This window comes from Grampus griseus (genome assembly GCF_964374135.1).
Source record: "Grampus griseus genome assembly, chromosome: 2".
Taxonomy (NCBI): domain Eukaryota; kingdom Metazoa; phylum Chordata; class Mammalia; order Artiodactyla; family Delphinidae; genus Grampus; species Grampus griseus.
The window spans coordinates 163,915,344-163,930,740 of record NC_139018.1 but is presented as its reverse complement, the minus strand read 5'-3'; the positions used below and the strand labels follow the sequence as shown (position 1 = coordinate 163,930,740).

Genomic DNA, 15,397 nt, shown 5'->3' with positions numbered 1-15,397 from the left:
TTTTAGTTTTATACTTTACTCAACAGCTGAGACTAAGCTGAATTGGAAAAGGCAAAGTTACAGAGAGGGTCTGGAGTGCTCTTGTATGAAGAAAATAATAAATTACTTGGAATCAGCTTTTTACAAAATACGCTTTTTGTATCTAGACATGTTTCCATTAATTTTTACTTGCTTTATATAATATTGCAACAATCGTAGTTTCATTCCACCTACAATCTGCATTCTGCTGGGGGAAAAAAAAATCCTTAGATGGCAAATGCAGATTTTATTATTCAAACTTTCGAACTTCACTGGCATTTGTTCTTTGTTCCAGCCCAGTTTTAGGCAAGTCCCTGCCTTCGAGGAGCTCAGGCTGACGGAGGAGGCTAAACAGTAAAGGGTTAGCAGTGCCCCAGTGGAATTCTCTGCAAGAACACACAAAGGACAGAGGAAACAGAAACGAAGCACTGGATGGTTAGAAAGTTTACAGGGTGTTTTTATACAAGTGGTCCCCGGTCAGCAGTTCTCGGGGTGACTGCCTCTGGGTGGTTAATGAAGCTACCTGTGGGCCTCCACTGTCCACTTATATTCCTGAGGATGAGCCAGCCCAACACTGTTAATAACTGCATGATATCCCACTGAGTAAATATTCCATAATTTACTTAACCTCTCCCCCCCACCCCAGCTACTCAGGACACTTAATTGTTTTGTTTGCTTTGGGGCTTTGCCATTCTTAAGTTCAGTACAGTGAACTTCTTTGTGCATTAAGATTACGTTTATTTATTAGTTATCCATTGCTACATACAAAATGACCCAAACTCAGCAGCTTAAAGCATCATTCCTTATCTCCTATTTTCTGTAGGTCAGGAATCCATGAGCAGCCTAGCTGGGGGATTCAGGCTTGGAGTTTCTCATGAAGTTGCTGTCACACTGTCTGCTGGGACTGCAGTCATCTGAAGGCACAACTGGGGTAGGATCTGCTTCCAAGCTCACTCGTGTAGCTGTAGGAAGCTCCGGTTTCTTGCTGGTTGTCAAAGACCTTAGCTCCTCATGACATGGGCCTTTCCACAGGCTGCCTGAGTGTGTCCTCATGTCACAGCACCTGGCTTCCCTCAGAGTGAGTGATGAGAGAACCCCACAACAGAAGGCTCGATCCTGCAGAGCTGGTCACCTACTCTCAGAAGTGACAGACCATCACTTCTGCAGCATTCTGGTGGCAACACAGACCAATCCTGGTACGATGTGGGAGGGGACTGTACAAGGGTGAGAATGCCAGGACGTGGGATCTCTGAGGGGCATTTGGGAGGCTGGCTACCACGGGTCCTACACTGATACAAATATACTCTACAGGTTAGACAAACATACACACATTCACACACATGTGTGTGCACGTATGTGTTTAGTTAAGATAGAGGCACAGAGGTGAAGGTCCTGAGGGGAAGAATGTTGACATTTTTTGAGGTTCTTGATATTTTTAGATTAAACCACATGAAACTGCTATTTTTGTTAAGTCAAAACCAATCAAATATAGGTAATTTCATAAGGTCAACCTAATATGACTGCAATATTGTTTTCCAAAGGGGGTTATCAGTATGTGGCCCCATCAGCAATGTGCGAGCCTGGTAGTTTGGCCACTTATAAAGTACATTTCAGCCCTTACATCAGTAAGTGATTGCTCCAAGTGGACTCATCATTTACTTCTCCCCAAATGGTAAGTTTAGTTCCATATTCCTTAACTTACTACACATGTACTGCTCAGTTACACTGATTAATAAGCATGAATATTAAGTGTGACTTTTTGAGACCACAGCATCACCACTACATTGCCTTTTTGTTTGTTTGTTTGTTTTTGTTTTTTGGGGGTTTTTCTGCAGTACACGGGCCTCTCACTGTTGTGGCCTCCCCCGTTGCGGAGTACAGGCTCCGGACGCGCAGGCTCAACGGCCATGGCCCACGGGCCCACCCGCTCCGCGGCACGCAGGATCCTCCCGGACCGGGGCACGAACCTGCGTCTCCTGCATCGGCAGGCGGACTCTCAACCACTGCGCCACCAGGGAAGCCCTACATTGCCTTTTAACAACAACAACCCCCACCCCTACACACACAAAACACAGAGTACAGGCACAGGAACTCTAAGTCAGTGCTGTGAGATGGGAATGTGAGCCACGTATATAATTTAAAATTTTCTAGGGAATTCCCTGGTGGCGCAGTGGTTAAGAATCCACCTGCCAATGCAGGGGACACGGGTTCGAGCCCTGGTCTGGGAAGATCCCACATGCTGCGGAGCAACTAAGCCCGTGCGCCACAACTACTGAGCCTACACTCTAGCCCGCAAGCCGTTAACTACTGAAGCCCGTGGCCCTGGAGCCTACGTGCCACAACTGCTGAGCCTGCGTACTGCAACTACTGACACATGACATAGAAAAGAATCAGGCCAGCGTGCTCTGTCTGGATTTCTTCCTTACATTATCTATTTGGTAAACGGGTTGTAATCTACTCGATGTTTCTGTAGTATCAGAATGAGCCAATTCCTGCAAGCACTGCTCATCTGTGGCTGCAGCAATCTCCTCTCCTGACTGCTACTGAGCTGGAAGGGAAATTTCTCATTTGATTTAGGATATAAATGATATCCCTGAGAGAAAGAATAGTCACACATGTGGAAACCAGTCATCAGGGATTAAAAACAGAGGTATCTGGCAAGACTGTCAGATACTACAAGGAGCTTAAAATGAAGAACGATGAGCTTTCATACACTTGCCTTTCTCACATTATAAAAAGGAAGACTCTCTGAAGGGTTCTGAGTAATTGCCAAGCAGTTCTGCCATAAATGGCTGTCTGACCAGAATAAATCGTTTAACCTCTCTATTTCAGTTTCCTCACCTATGATATGTTAATATTATATATATATATAATATAATGTGTTAATAATTAAAATGTTTTAGAACACCTAATCAAACGTATTCCTCTTTGCCAGGACTGAGAACAGCCAAAGTTTATTCTGAGACAGCAAAGGTTTACAGGAGGCAAAGTTTACAAGAGACAGAATTTTTAGCTAAAGCTCCTAAACAAACGCTGAAAACTTAGTTTTCAGCCCAAATGTGGAAGATCTTTCCTACAAAACACTTACGCGGCCCCTCCTTCCTCAGGCTGCGGCCAGGCCGCTGCTCTCACCTCTGTCCCAAGTACTCTGATGACTGCCACATGCTGCGCTCAAGTTCGCTGGCGGCGCTCCTCCACGAAGCTGCTGTGCCACCGGCGGGCGCAAGGCCAGAGCCAGGCTGCCAGGAGGAGCGAGGAAGGAGGGCCCTGAGTGCGAGGAAGCCCCCGCCTGGGCCCTACCAGTGGGAGCACCGCGGCCGCAGAGGCCACCGCTCCTCCTGCCTCGCCCCCTGTAGCTCCAAAAGTAAGACCAGTCCTCGGAGAGAGTGAGAGATTTGACACCGATTAGGTAAAAATGTAACCAGAATAATTCTGCTGAGTGGGAGAATGTAGCAAGACGGAGGAGGAGGGACAACCAGTCTGAGAAGAATTCTACCTCGACCTTTATTAAGGAGCCCAGAGTAGAAAGAAGTAGCTTATTTATCTTCCGAGTAAGAGGTACATATTATCAATTGTATTCCGTACCTGCTGAGTCAAGCGTGGACATTTAATGAGACCATTTGCCCCGAGTTAAAACCACCACCACCACCATTTCTGGTGGATAGCCCCCAGTTTCCCTTGGTTATCTGTAAAATGCTTTAAAATCTATACATAGAAGTAACTCTTAGAAATTGCATTTTTTCAAATAAGGAAAAGTCAGATGATGCCCATAGATTTCCCTCTTCTACTAATTGTATGCTTACTTTATTTCTGTTTCCTATACACAAACGTTTTTCCTTAAAGGTTCCTTTCTTATTGCGCTTAAAGGTACATATTTTTTGCACCTCCTTTAAGGTTTATATTTCTTAAACTATCTAATCAAACAACTTACCACGAATACCCAGAAGAAAACACTGAATGAATCCCTTTAATCTCAATATATTGCATTTTTAAGAGACCACCAAGAAAGAAATCAGGTTATTTGGAGGTAAATCTTCTATTTTCACTGATATTCAGGATGTGAATGATGACTTACTGCTTACTAGATAACAATTCCCTGAGAAATCTATGCGGTAATCTCTTCTGGGAGCTTCTGGGTCCCAAGCCCCTAACTACTGTGAAATATTGAAATTACACTGGGAATTCCATGTGGGAGCCAGATTATAGCCAAAAATTGGAATAGAATCCCAAAGACAGAGCCTATTTATGAACTATAATCATTTAGCCTCAGGTTCAACAAAAGGGAGGTATGGAAAGGTTACCTATGGGCACCTGCCTCAGAGCATATCTGCATGGTTGGCCTCAAAGCTCTTTTGCACCACTCTTTAAAATACCCATGTTACAATCTGTTTGCCGTAAAGTCCTCTGACAATAAAAAAAAAAAACTAAAAAAAAAAACTAAATATACTCATGTAGTTTCCCCATGATAACCAGCTTCTAATTTAAAACAATTGCTTTAGTTTTCTCAATCAACAAGTGTTAAACAATAGTCTTAAGGTGAAGCTACTTGGAAAACCAAAATCCAGATATTAAAGAAATAATTTTCATATACCAATTCTGAATCATTCTAAGCAAAACAATAGTTTTCTTTCTCAATTTACTTTTATATCATTTTATTATTTTGTCTCCAATAGTGTCACCATTTAAAAACCAAATTAAAGGACTTCCCTGGTGGCGCGGTGCTTAAGAATCCGCCTGCCAATGCAGCAGACACAGGTTCGAGCCCTGGTCCGGGAAGATCCCACATGCCACAGAGCAGCTACGCCCGTGTGCCACAACCACTGAGCCTGTGCTCTACAGCCCGCGGGCCGCAACTGCTGAGCCCGTGTGCCACAACTACTAAAGCCCACGCATCTAGGGCCTGCGCTCCACAACAAGAGAAGCCACCACGATGAGAGGCCAGCACACCACAATGAAGAGTAGTGCCCGCGCACCGCAGCCAAGAGTAGCCCCCGCTCACCACAACTAGAGAAAGCCCGTGAGCAGCAATGAAGAACAAACACAGCCAAAAATAAATAAAATAAATAAATTAAAAAAAAAAAACAAATTAAACATAACCATGGGACAGCCACTTCCTGTTTCTGTTTTGAGTTTCTTCTTCAAAACTCTTTCAAGGAGTGCTTAATGAAACTGTATGGTACAGGGGTTGACATCTGGCTTTGGAGTCAAGACAGATTTAGACTCAAATTTTAGTTCCACCGTTAACATGACTTCAGGTATCCTAAGTTCCACTTTCTTCCTCTTTTTAACAGGGAGAGTAATACCTGCCCTAAGTGTATCTGTAGCCAAAATGAGATAATATCCTAAAGCATACTGCACAGAGCCAGGCACACGGTAATTACTTGATAAACGGTAGCTATTATTTTATACATGCACACACACTGAAAAATCTGGAAAACAAATTAAAAACATCCTTAATTCTATCACCCTAGTAGCACAAACATGTACGTCCTTGTAATTTACGTCCACATAAAAATTTATTTTTATATTATTATAATTGTAATGTGCAATTTTGTCTTTTTTTTTCACATCATAATCACTTTTCCATGTTATCATGTAGGATTCATAATTACCTTTTATTTGTTGAGTGAGATTCCATTAAGTAAATTACTATAATTTAACCACTAAATTCCTGCCAAATATTTGAGGGGTTTTGATATTAGAAATAATACTACAATAACATTTGCATGAATGCAGCTTCTTCATTCTGTGGGATTCTTCCCTTAGGAAGAATTCCCAAATCAGGCTTTCTAGAGTAGCCATGAACTCTTTCGTGGCTTAGATTAGTTTTGCCAAATGCCTTTGCACAAGTTTCTACGATTTGTAGTGCCTCCATCAGTGGGCAGAAACATCATCATGCCCTCTCAGACCTTCAGTATTAATACAGTATTCATACTTTGCATTTATTGATTACTTACCATGTACCAAGCATTGGTCTATCTCATCGTCCTCACAACGAATCTCTGAAGTAGTACTTCCTCTCTTGCAGATGAAGAAGTTAAGTTTCAGAAAGTTTAAAAGCCATGTCCAAGGTTACACAGCAACTAAGTAGTAGAACTTGGACTCAAACTCAGATCCTGTCCTAAGGCCACAATGCTCTTAACCACTTGGTTATATTTCTGCTTTACTCTTTTTTCCCCCCAAATAATAACAGGTAGGAAAAGATACTTTCACTGATGTTTTAATATGCAGTACTTTGATCACCAGAAAAGTTTACACTTTTACATATGTTTGTCTTAAAACTGTTATTTTCTTGTTGTGTTATTTGTTCATACTATTTAGCAACTTCTGTAAAGTGGTGGGAGCAATTTTGTTCCCTATGTATTTTTTACTGAGCAGGTGTGTCAGCACAACCTTCACACAAGAGGCCCAGGCCCCTTCTTTTTCTTTTTTATTTTTTTTTGCGGTACGCGGGCCTCTCACTGTTGTGGCCTCTCCCGTTGCGGAGCACAGGCTCCGGACGCTCAGGCCCAGCGGCCATGGCTCACGGGCCCAGCCGCTCCGCGGCATGTGGGATCTTACCGGACCGGGGCACGAACCCGTGTCCCCTGCATTGGCAGGTGGACTCTCAACCACTGCACCACCAGGGAAGCCCCTGGCCCCTTCTTGATGGCTTCACTGAGCTCAGTTTAGAAGAAAAGGTGCTCCTTCTCTTTCTCCTCCTTCCTGATGATTATGGGCTGAATACAAATATGTTCTAGCAAGTTACCATGCCCATATCTTTTCAACAATATTCACTCATACAACATGGCTCCTGGCTGGCTTGGAACACCCTACCATAAGCGAGAGTGAAGACCCAATGTCCCGAGGGGTGACAAACTCAAACAATTTTGTAACGGAACCGATTTACCAAGGTCCTTGAATCTAATCAATATCTCATTCTCCCCACATCCCCCTGATTCCCTTTCTGTCTTCAAATTTTTCTTTTGCTAACTAACATAAAGACTGAAATGTATAGGTTTTTTGGTGAATTTGTGATCCAAACAACTTGGCCATCATTCGAAACTTATCTCCCATAATATATAGAAATATCATTAAGACGTCATATCTGGGACTTCCCTGGTGGCACAGTGGTTGGGAATCTGCCTGCCAATGCAGGGGACACAGGTTCGAGCCCTGGTCCAGGAAGATCCCACATGGCGCGGAGCAACTAAGCCTGTGCGCCACAACTACTGAGCCTGCGCTCTAGAGCCCTAGAGCCCACGAGCCACAACTACTGAGCCTGTGCTCTAGAGCCCATGCTCTGCAACAAGAGAAGCCACCGCGATGAGAAGCCCGAGCACCACAATGAAGAGTAGCTCCCTCTCGCCACAACTAGAGAAAGCCCACGCACCACACCAAAGACCCAATGCAGCCAAAAATTAAAAATTAAAAAAAAAAGACCTCTCATATCTATGGTTTACTAAGCAAAACCAGATTTACCTAATTAATCTAAACTTTAACAATCCTATTTTATAATAAGGCCCATTACCTGCATTATGTCTTGCAATATAGCCAAGTGCCCAGGCTGCAGCCTCTTTGACTCCAGGGTCAAAATCTTCCAAGCATATCACCAGTGTATCCAGTGCTCCACAATCCACTATCGCCTGAGCTAGTTGGGGAGAATGTTTACCAACTGCTCGTAACACAAAGGCAGCTGCTTTCTTGTAAAAACGCTACAAGGATAAATAGACAAAACTCAAAGTGAATTGAGCTAAAAGTTAAAATAGACCAAAACCAACATTAAAATGACATTGATATATTAAAAAAAAAAGCTCAAAAAATAAATAAGTAAAATAAAAAATAAAACTAAGAAAAAAAGCTCAACAGCTATTAAATATAAGAGATGAAAAACATCCTGCAATATCATTTTCATTTTTTGATGTTTCCCCCATTGCTTTTGTTCAGTTAACTGAACTGAAAGGATTTAAGCCTTAAAATACATTTCAAATGTTTTACTCTGAAACATGCATTTGGAAATTGTATAAAATAAAATATAAACATTATATTTCCTACAAATTCATAAAATAATGAGATTTCATGTTTGTGCATTACAGTGAAAGGTATTTGTTTGCCCTATGGGAACTCTTAGATTGTTAGCGCATGCAACTAAACTGTCACCTAACAAATTCGTTTCCTTTACTTGCCCTCAGTCTCTAAGCATGACCTCAACTAACCTTTCTGGTGTCCCACGTTATCCTGAAATAACAACTATGTTCTGAGGCTCCCTTAGCAATCATCAGATAAACATAAAGGCAAAATATTCATGATACATTTTAAAACTCCTCCTGGCAAATAAACCAGCCCGACAGTGCGTTGTTATTTATCCCTTCTTAGAAATGTTTTTTTACAAAGATATAAATGACTCACCATTATGTGAATTTCAAGTAATACTTCATACTTATAATATGTTCTACGTGTAAATTTTATCAGATTAAGAAATAAAACTGAAACACAAGACTAACCTGTTTTTCTTCATATTGCTAAAAAAAAAAATTAGATGTAGAGGAAGTATTTGGCTATAACACTCCCTGTTTTATGGTTAGCGTAATGACACAGTAACAGTCTCCTAACTCTACCTGTCATTAATAGAGCCCAATTAATGCCCTATTTTAGATTCTAAGTTTCTACTTCTTTACAGTGACTACAAAAAAGAGCGACTAGATGACTATAGCATCTGTTTTGAAAGCATTCTATTTATGCAGGCTAAAATATTAAGATTCAATAAAAAATTATGTGAGAGAAAATACATCAAGTATACTTTAAAATATTATATCTCCAAAATCAGTATATATTGACAAGATAAGAAATATGCTATGTTAGTAATGATGTTTTGACTTGATATATTTCTTTACTTTCTTAAATGTCAACATATACAGGCATTAAGATATTTGTTATAAAGTCTAATTTTACATGTCAGTAACCAAAAATCTCCTACTTTATTATAAAAATTAGAATAGTTTTAGAGTAGCTTCCCATAGATTATTTTCTCGTAATTGTGGAAAAATAACGGTGACACATTTCTTGTCATTACCTTAAGCTAATTTGACTTTTTATATTGCAGAATTTTCAAATTCACACTTTACTGGGCATCAATAGTCAATACTAACTACAGTGCCTAGAATATCACTCTCTGATCTCATTCCAAATCCCTAACTCTCTTCTCTCCCAGAATTCTTCACCAAAAGAATTACCCTTTAAAAAAAAAAAGAAAAAAAAAAAGGAAGGAAAAGCAAAACCAGAGGACTTTGTACCTCATAAAGAAGATATTAAATCTCCTGTGAGAAACGGGCTGAAGGCCTGGTAGGGGAAGGAGAGAGAAGCCTGTGAATGATGCTTCACATTCTCACTTTCTCCTCACCTCTGCCCTAGTACTTTTTGTCTCTTTACAGCTAATGGGTACTCATTCACACTTAGAAAACTTCTGTTGAGAACCTTCTATGTGAGACACCAAACACAGGCCCTGCCCTCAGAGAAGGAGGTGAGTCCAAGCATTTGATGATAGAAGGAATGCCTACAAGAAAAATAAAATTTCTGTAACTCCTCCTAGGGATAAGACAGTTATTGGCAAATTACTCTCCAATCTAAAAAAATAAGGCACATTTTTAAACAATCAGGATTTTTTTTTTGGTAAATACACATAACATAAAATTTACTATTTTAATCATGTTAAAGTGTACAATTCAATGGCATTTAGCGCATTCACAATGTTGTGCAACCACACCTATCTAGTTCCAGAATATTTTCATCACTCCGACAAGAAACCTCCCACATGCTAAGCAGCCACTTCTCACTCCCTCCTCCCCCCCAGCCTCTGGTAACCATTCATCTGCTTCCATCTCGATGGATCTGCATATCCTGGCTATTTCATATAAATGGAATCATACAATATGTAGCTTTGCCTGGCTTCTTTCTGTTAGCACAAAGCTTTCAAGGTTCACCCATGTTGTAGAATATATCATGATTTCATCCCTTGTTATGAACTGATAATATTCCATTGTATGGATACACAACATTTTGTTTATCTAGTCATTCTTTTGGCTATCGTGGATAATGCTGCTATGAACATTTGTGCACAAGTTTTGTTTGAACACCTGTTTTCAATTCCTTCAGAAACATAACTAGGAGGAGAACTGCTGGGTCATATGGTGATTATGTTTAACTTGCTGAGGAAGTGCCAAACCGTTTTCCACAGCAGCTGCACGATTTTACAAAACTTCTCCACACCTTCACTAACACTTTTATTATTATTTTCCTTTTTTTCCTTCTCTTCTTTTTTATGGCCATCCTAGTAGGTACAGTGCTATCTCATTATGCTTGGTGTGTTTTTTTTAAGATTTGATTTTATTTATTTTGGGCTGCATTGGGTCTTCATGGCTGCATGCGGGCTTCCTCTAGTTGTGGCGAGCAGGGGCTACTCTTTATTGCGGTGCACAGGCTTCTCATTGCAGTGGCTTCTCTTGTTGCAGAGCACGGTCTCTAGGCACACAGGGTCAGTAGTTGTGGCTCGCGGGCTCTAGAGCGCAGGCTCAGTAGTTGTGGCGCACAGGTTTAGTTGCTCCGCGGCATGTGGGATCTTCCCGGACCAGGGCTCAAACCCGTGTTCCCTACACTGGCAGGCAGATTCTTAACAACTGCGCCACCAGGGAAGCCCTGCCCCCATTTTTAAAAATTGTATTGTTTGTCCTTTGGTTACAACAAATAAGAATTTAATCTTAAAGACATGTCAAGAAAGATACATCCCTAGGTTATGATAAACTAGCAGGATGGAATGAACAGTCAAGACCCTATGTAGAGGAAGATCCTTAACTATTGTTAGAAACATAGAGGGAACCAGACAGGATGAAAAAAACAATGGAGGCGCTCTTATATGGCCCTTAAAAGGGCTGACATGCTTTCATACTTGGAAAAAAAATGCTTTGGCAAACCTTCCATTACATGTATTCTCCTTCCTTTTGGATGCTTCTCTTCCCCTTGCTTCAAAGCTGTCTCTTACATTGTCCATTAACCAGATTTCACCATTGTATATAACTTATTTGCCCAGGGCTCCATACACCTTTCTAAGACTGATCCTATAACTTGAATAAACCCATGCTGAGAAATACTGCTTTATGCATAATTCCATTAAAAATTATAATATGTTTTCTCCTTATATTAACAGTAATGGAGAAAAGCTGCCTATCAGCCCCAAAGTAAAATACCCTAAAAGTATTATTACATGCAGTTCAAAGAATTGAAGGTTGTATTAACATCCTAATAATTCTATGCCTACAAACTTGCAACTGTACCCAAACTATCAATTTTTTTTTAAATCCAAAACAAACAAACAAAAAAACATATAACTTAGTTTTTAAAAATTCTTACATTTTGTTCTGCCAGTGAATAAACAAGCTGTGGAAGAATGTTGCCCTTCACTACTGCTTCTGCTAGGTCATCATTATAATTAGCCAGTCTCCCCAGAGCCAAAGCAGCAGTCTGTTGAATTGTTGGGACCACATCCAGAAGAAGAGGCCTCAGCAAAGACATTACACCTAAGTTATGAGAAAACAGAAATCAGCAAATTTTAAATTAAAAGGCAAGCATACCATTCAGCATATACGCAGATAGGAAAATTCAGGGGAATATATCAGTAAAACAACAACAACAAAATCATGCACTAAAAACTAATGGGATATCAAGCAGCATCTAACTGGCTAAAGCACAGAATAATACAACCTGTAATTATCAAAGTAGCAGCTTAGCATGGAAATAAGAAAGGCTTTGGAGAACCAGAGTTTAAATCCCTGATTTGGCAAACACTAGCTGCGTGACGTCACGAACGCAGAGAGAGGTTGTAAAGCACAGAGTAGAATGCCTACCTAGCACATGGCAGGGAGGCAGGTGCTGGGGAGCTGGGTCCCTCCCACACAGCCTTTGCACATCCTATCTTTCAGGGCTCAGTTCAGTCCTTTCCTCTCAATCAAGTCTTCCGATGTTTTTTTCTCTGATTCCAACTGAACTTTACTTCAGGGCTAGGTGAGCTAGGAGGGCCATTTGGCTAGGGCCTCCCGTTCATAAAGGGCTGCAAATTCAGATTTCTGACATTATCTCCAAATAAATAAATCACAATACTAGCTCTCATAATATTCATTCTAGGCTTGAATACATAGTAGGAATACCATCATAACAACAATAATAAAAGTAGCTTATATTATAGGTTATTTTGTGCATGCATTGTTTTAAGAACTTATTTTCCATATTAATTCACTGAACTCTCATAACAAACCTAGGAAGTAAGCCCTATTATCATGTCTATTTTATAGATGTGGAAATGGAGGCTGAGAAAGGTTAGGGAAATTCTCACACAATGGTGGAGCAAGGTTAGCAACTCAGACATTCTTTTTTGATACTTACTAAATAAGTAACATGTATGGAAAATTGAGGAGGTGGGGAAACATGATTGCATTTGGGCCATTTTACTGGATACTTCCAACTCTGTATTAACTTTGCCTTACTATAAAATATGCAAAATAGTCAACTGTTATTTGTACTTTAATGACGGTGTTTTAGTCTAAGATTACAAAAAAGGTAATGACGAGAGTTCAAACTAGAACAAGTTTAGAAATTTGACTTGCTAAACTTAATTTACAGCAGGCTATTCTACTTGATGTTATTACATCTTTTCTTTAAAAACATACCCCAGTGACCTATAAAAGCAAATACATACTACCAATATTCTTTTATAATGTTATATCCAGAAACATGTGAAATAGAAAGAAAAGGAAAACATTTACAATAACATATAGGATTAGACCAAAGTAAGATAAATGGTACTACCAAATAACATAAGCAGAGAATAATGATGCTTATCACAGAAACATTTAATGATGAGACCTGTGGCTTTTCGCAGTTCCCAATTTCCTTTAGTGATCATTTTTACATCTAAGTTGGTTTGGTTAGATCATTTTACAGAAGGCCACCGTTGCAAGTCTGCATCCCACTCAGGCTGGTTAACTTTGCAGGCACACAAAGTGTGCCTAGGCCCCTCCTCAGGCCTAGGCCACAGCTCATGTTAAACAAATCAGCATGTCCATGTGCATCAGTGTTGCTTATATTATTCTCTATACTTTTTTATAGAGATAATTTCTGTAATATCTCACAACAAAAAGTTTAATGCACAGAATAAGGTATTAGAATGACTACCAAACGTTAACATGGGTTCCTTCTAGAAAGTTGAATCTAAAACAATTTGTTGATTCTTCTTTGTAGTTGCTTTATTACTCAATTTAAGTTTTTTAACAGTGGTAAAATATACATAACATAAAAATTACCATTTTTACCATTTTGGGATGTACAATTCAGAGGCATTAAATACATTTACAATGGTGTGTAATCATCACACCATTGAACCATTAAACTGCTTTCCACAGCGGCTACATCATTTTACACTCCCACCAGCAAAGTACAAGTGTTTAAATTTCTCCCCATCCTCACCAACGCTTGTTATTTTTTTTTAGAATAACCATCCTAATAGGTTTGAAGTGGTATGTCCTTGTGGTTTGATTTTTATTTCCCTATCACCAGTGATGGTGAATGTGCTTATTGGTCATTTGTACATCTTCTTTGTTGAACTGTCTATTTAAGTCCTTTGCCCATTTTTTAATTGGGTTGGTTTTTTTGTTTTTGTTCTTGAGTATAACTTAATATTTTTTATAATGAATATGCACCATTTTAAATAAAACAAGTCAATACTCTAAAAAAGAAAAGCTAAATTTGTTAACATATATTTAAAGTTTCATAATAAATACATTAATGAGGATGCTCAGAATAGTTTTAAGAGAATCACAAATATGTTTCATATTATTTTTCCCTGATGATTCGAGTATTTCCTTTTCTCCTCACTTGATATAATTATGTGAAGGCAGTGGCTTATTGTCTTTTGAAATATAAATGGAAAATCAATCCATACTGGGTTATTCAACCTAGAATTTTGAATTAAACTGCAAGAACTCTGAACTTTTATGTTACGAATTTAAAGAATGAATTTATCTAAGTTTATAATATTTCTTATTATATTATTATGTATTATTAGTTACTATATTTAGCTAACACACCACAAGTCTCCCAATGTTGGATATTTTCAGTTTGCCATTTTAGCAATAAGATATTCTACCCCCAAAGATGTATTTCACTTGTCCATATACTCAAAGGAATTTTCTGCTTTGTATATTTTCTCCTCCCTTTTTCTACTGCATCTGGCCCCGGAAAAATAAGGTCAATAAAATGACACACAATTCCTTTCCTTCTATTCCAGTATTCAAAATCAAAGTTAGACTTCTATGCAGATGTTTCTGGTCTATCATATTCCTTTGTTCAGACAGTAAGAATTTTGAAAAATTTTAAATCTCTGAATATAAAAGTAAAAGCTAAAGTTTCCATTTAAAATATCTGTTTAAATAAGGTCATTCTGGGGCCTCCCTGGCAGTCCAGTGGTTAAGACCTTGCCTTCCAATGCGGGGGGGTGCGGATTTGATCTCTGGTCGGGGAGCTAAGATCCCACATGCCTCGCAGCCAAAAAACCAAAACAAAACATAAGCAATATTGTAACAAATTCAATAAAGACTTTAAAAATGGTCCACGTCAGCAACTAAGCCCATGCGCCACAACTACTGAGCCCTCGTGCCACAACTACCAAAGCCCGTGTGCCTAAAGTCCGTGCTCTGCAACAAGAGAAGCCACCGCAATGAGAAGCCCGCACACCACAACGAAGAGGAGCCCCGGCTCGCTGCAACTAGAGAAAGCCCGCACCCAGCAACAAAGACCCAATGCAGCCAAAAATAAATAAATAAATTTTTAAAAATAAATAAACAAAATAAAAATGGTCCACATCAAAAAAAAAATCTTAAAAAAAAATAATAAGGTCATTCTTATTAGAGAAAATATTGCCCCAAATTTCTAGTCCTTGAATTGCCTCTTAGTGCTTCATAGTCCTCAGTCCCCAGGGACATGTTTTTATCTCTTACATAGGCTAAGCATACTTTATTACTCTAATTGCAGGTTTGTCCTAGATATACAGATAATGATGCAAAAGGAACTGAGGAAGCGAGGAAGGAAAGGAGGGAGGGAGAGAAGGAAGGAAAGAGAAGCATATATAACATAAAAAGAAAATTTTCCTTACTTGTCTGTCCATTAGGAATTCATGGTGATTGATCCTTGGTGAGTGAATGCATGAAAATGTAGAGTCCATAAGTTACAACAGTCGGAATTACCGCTACAATATTTGATAGACAAGGTCTCTAGTGAGCAGCTAATGACTCATTAGGGTCTCCACTGAAGGAGCCAACACATACTAGCTAATATTGGGTTGGCCAAAAAGTTCGTT

At 39.4% G+C, this 15,397-nt stretch overlaps 1 protein-coding gene across 2 annotated transcripts in view; it reads right to left on the bottom strand.

Annotated features, from left to right (window-relative positions):
- Positions 1-15,397, bottom strand: part of SPAG6 (sperm associated antigen 6) — a gene marked incomplete at both ends in the record, with an annotated part of 73,533 nt that overhangs the window by 43,783 nt on the left and 14,353 nt on the right. For both annotated transcript variants that reach the window (XM_082648323.1, XM_082648324.1), the window contains 2 exons: positions 7,529-7,712; positions 11,401-11,567. In XM_082648323.1, the coding sequence (XP_082504449.1) occupies positions 7,529-7,712; positions 11,401-11,567 (351 nt within the window). The remainder of the gene's footprint in view (positions 1-7,528; positions 7,713-11,400; positions 11,568-15,397) is intronic.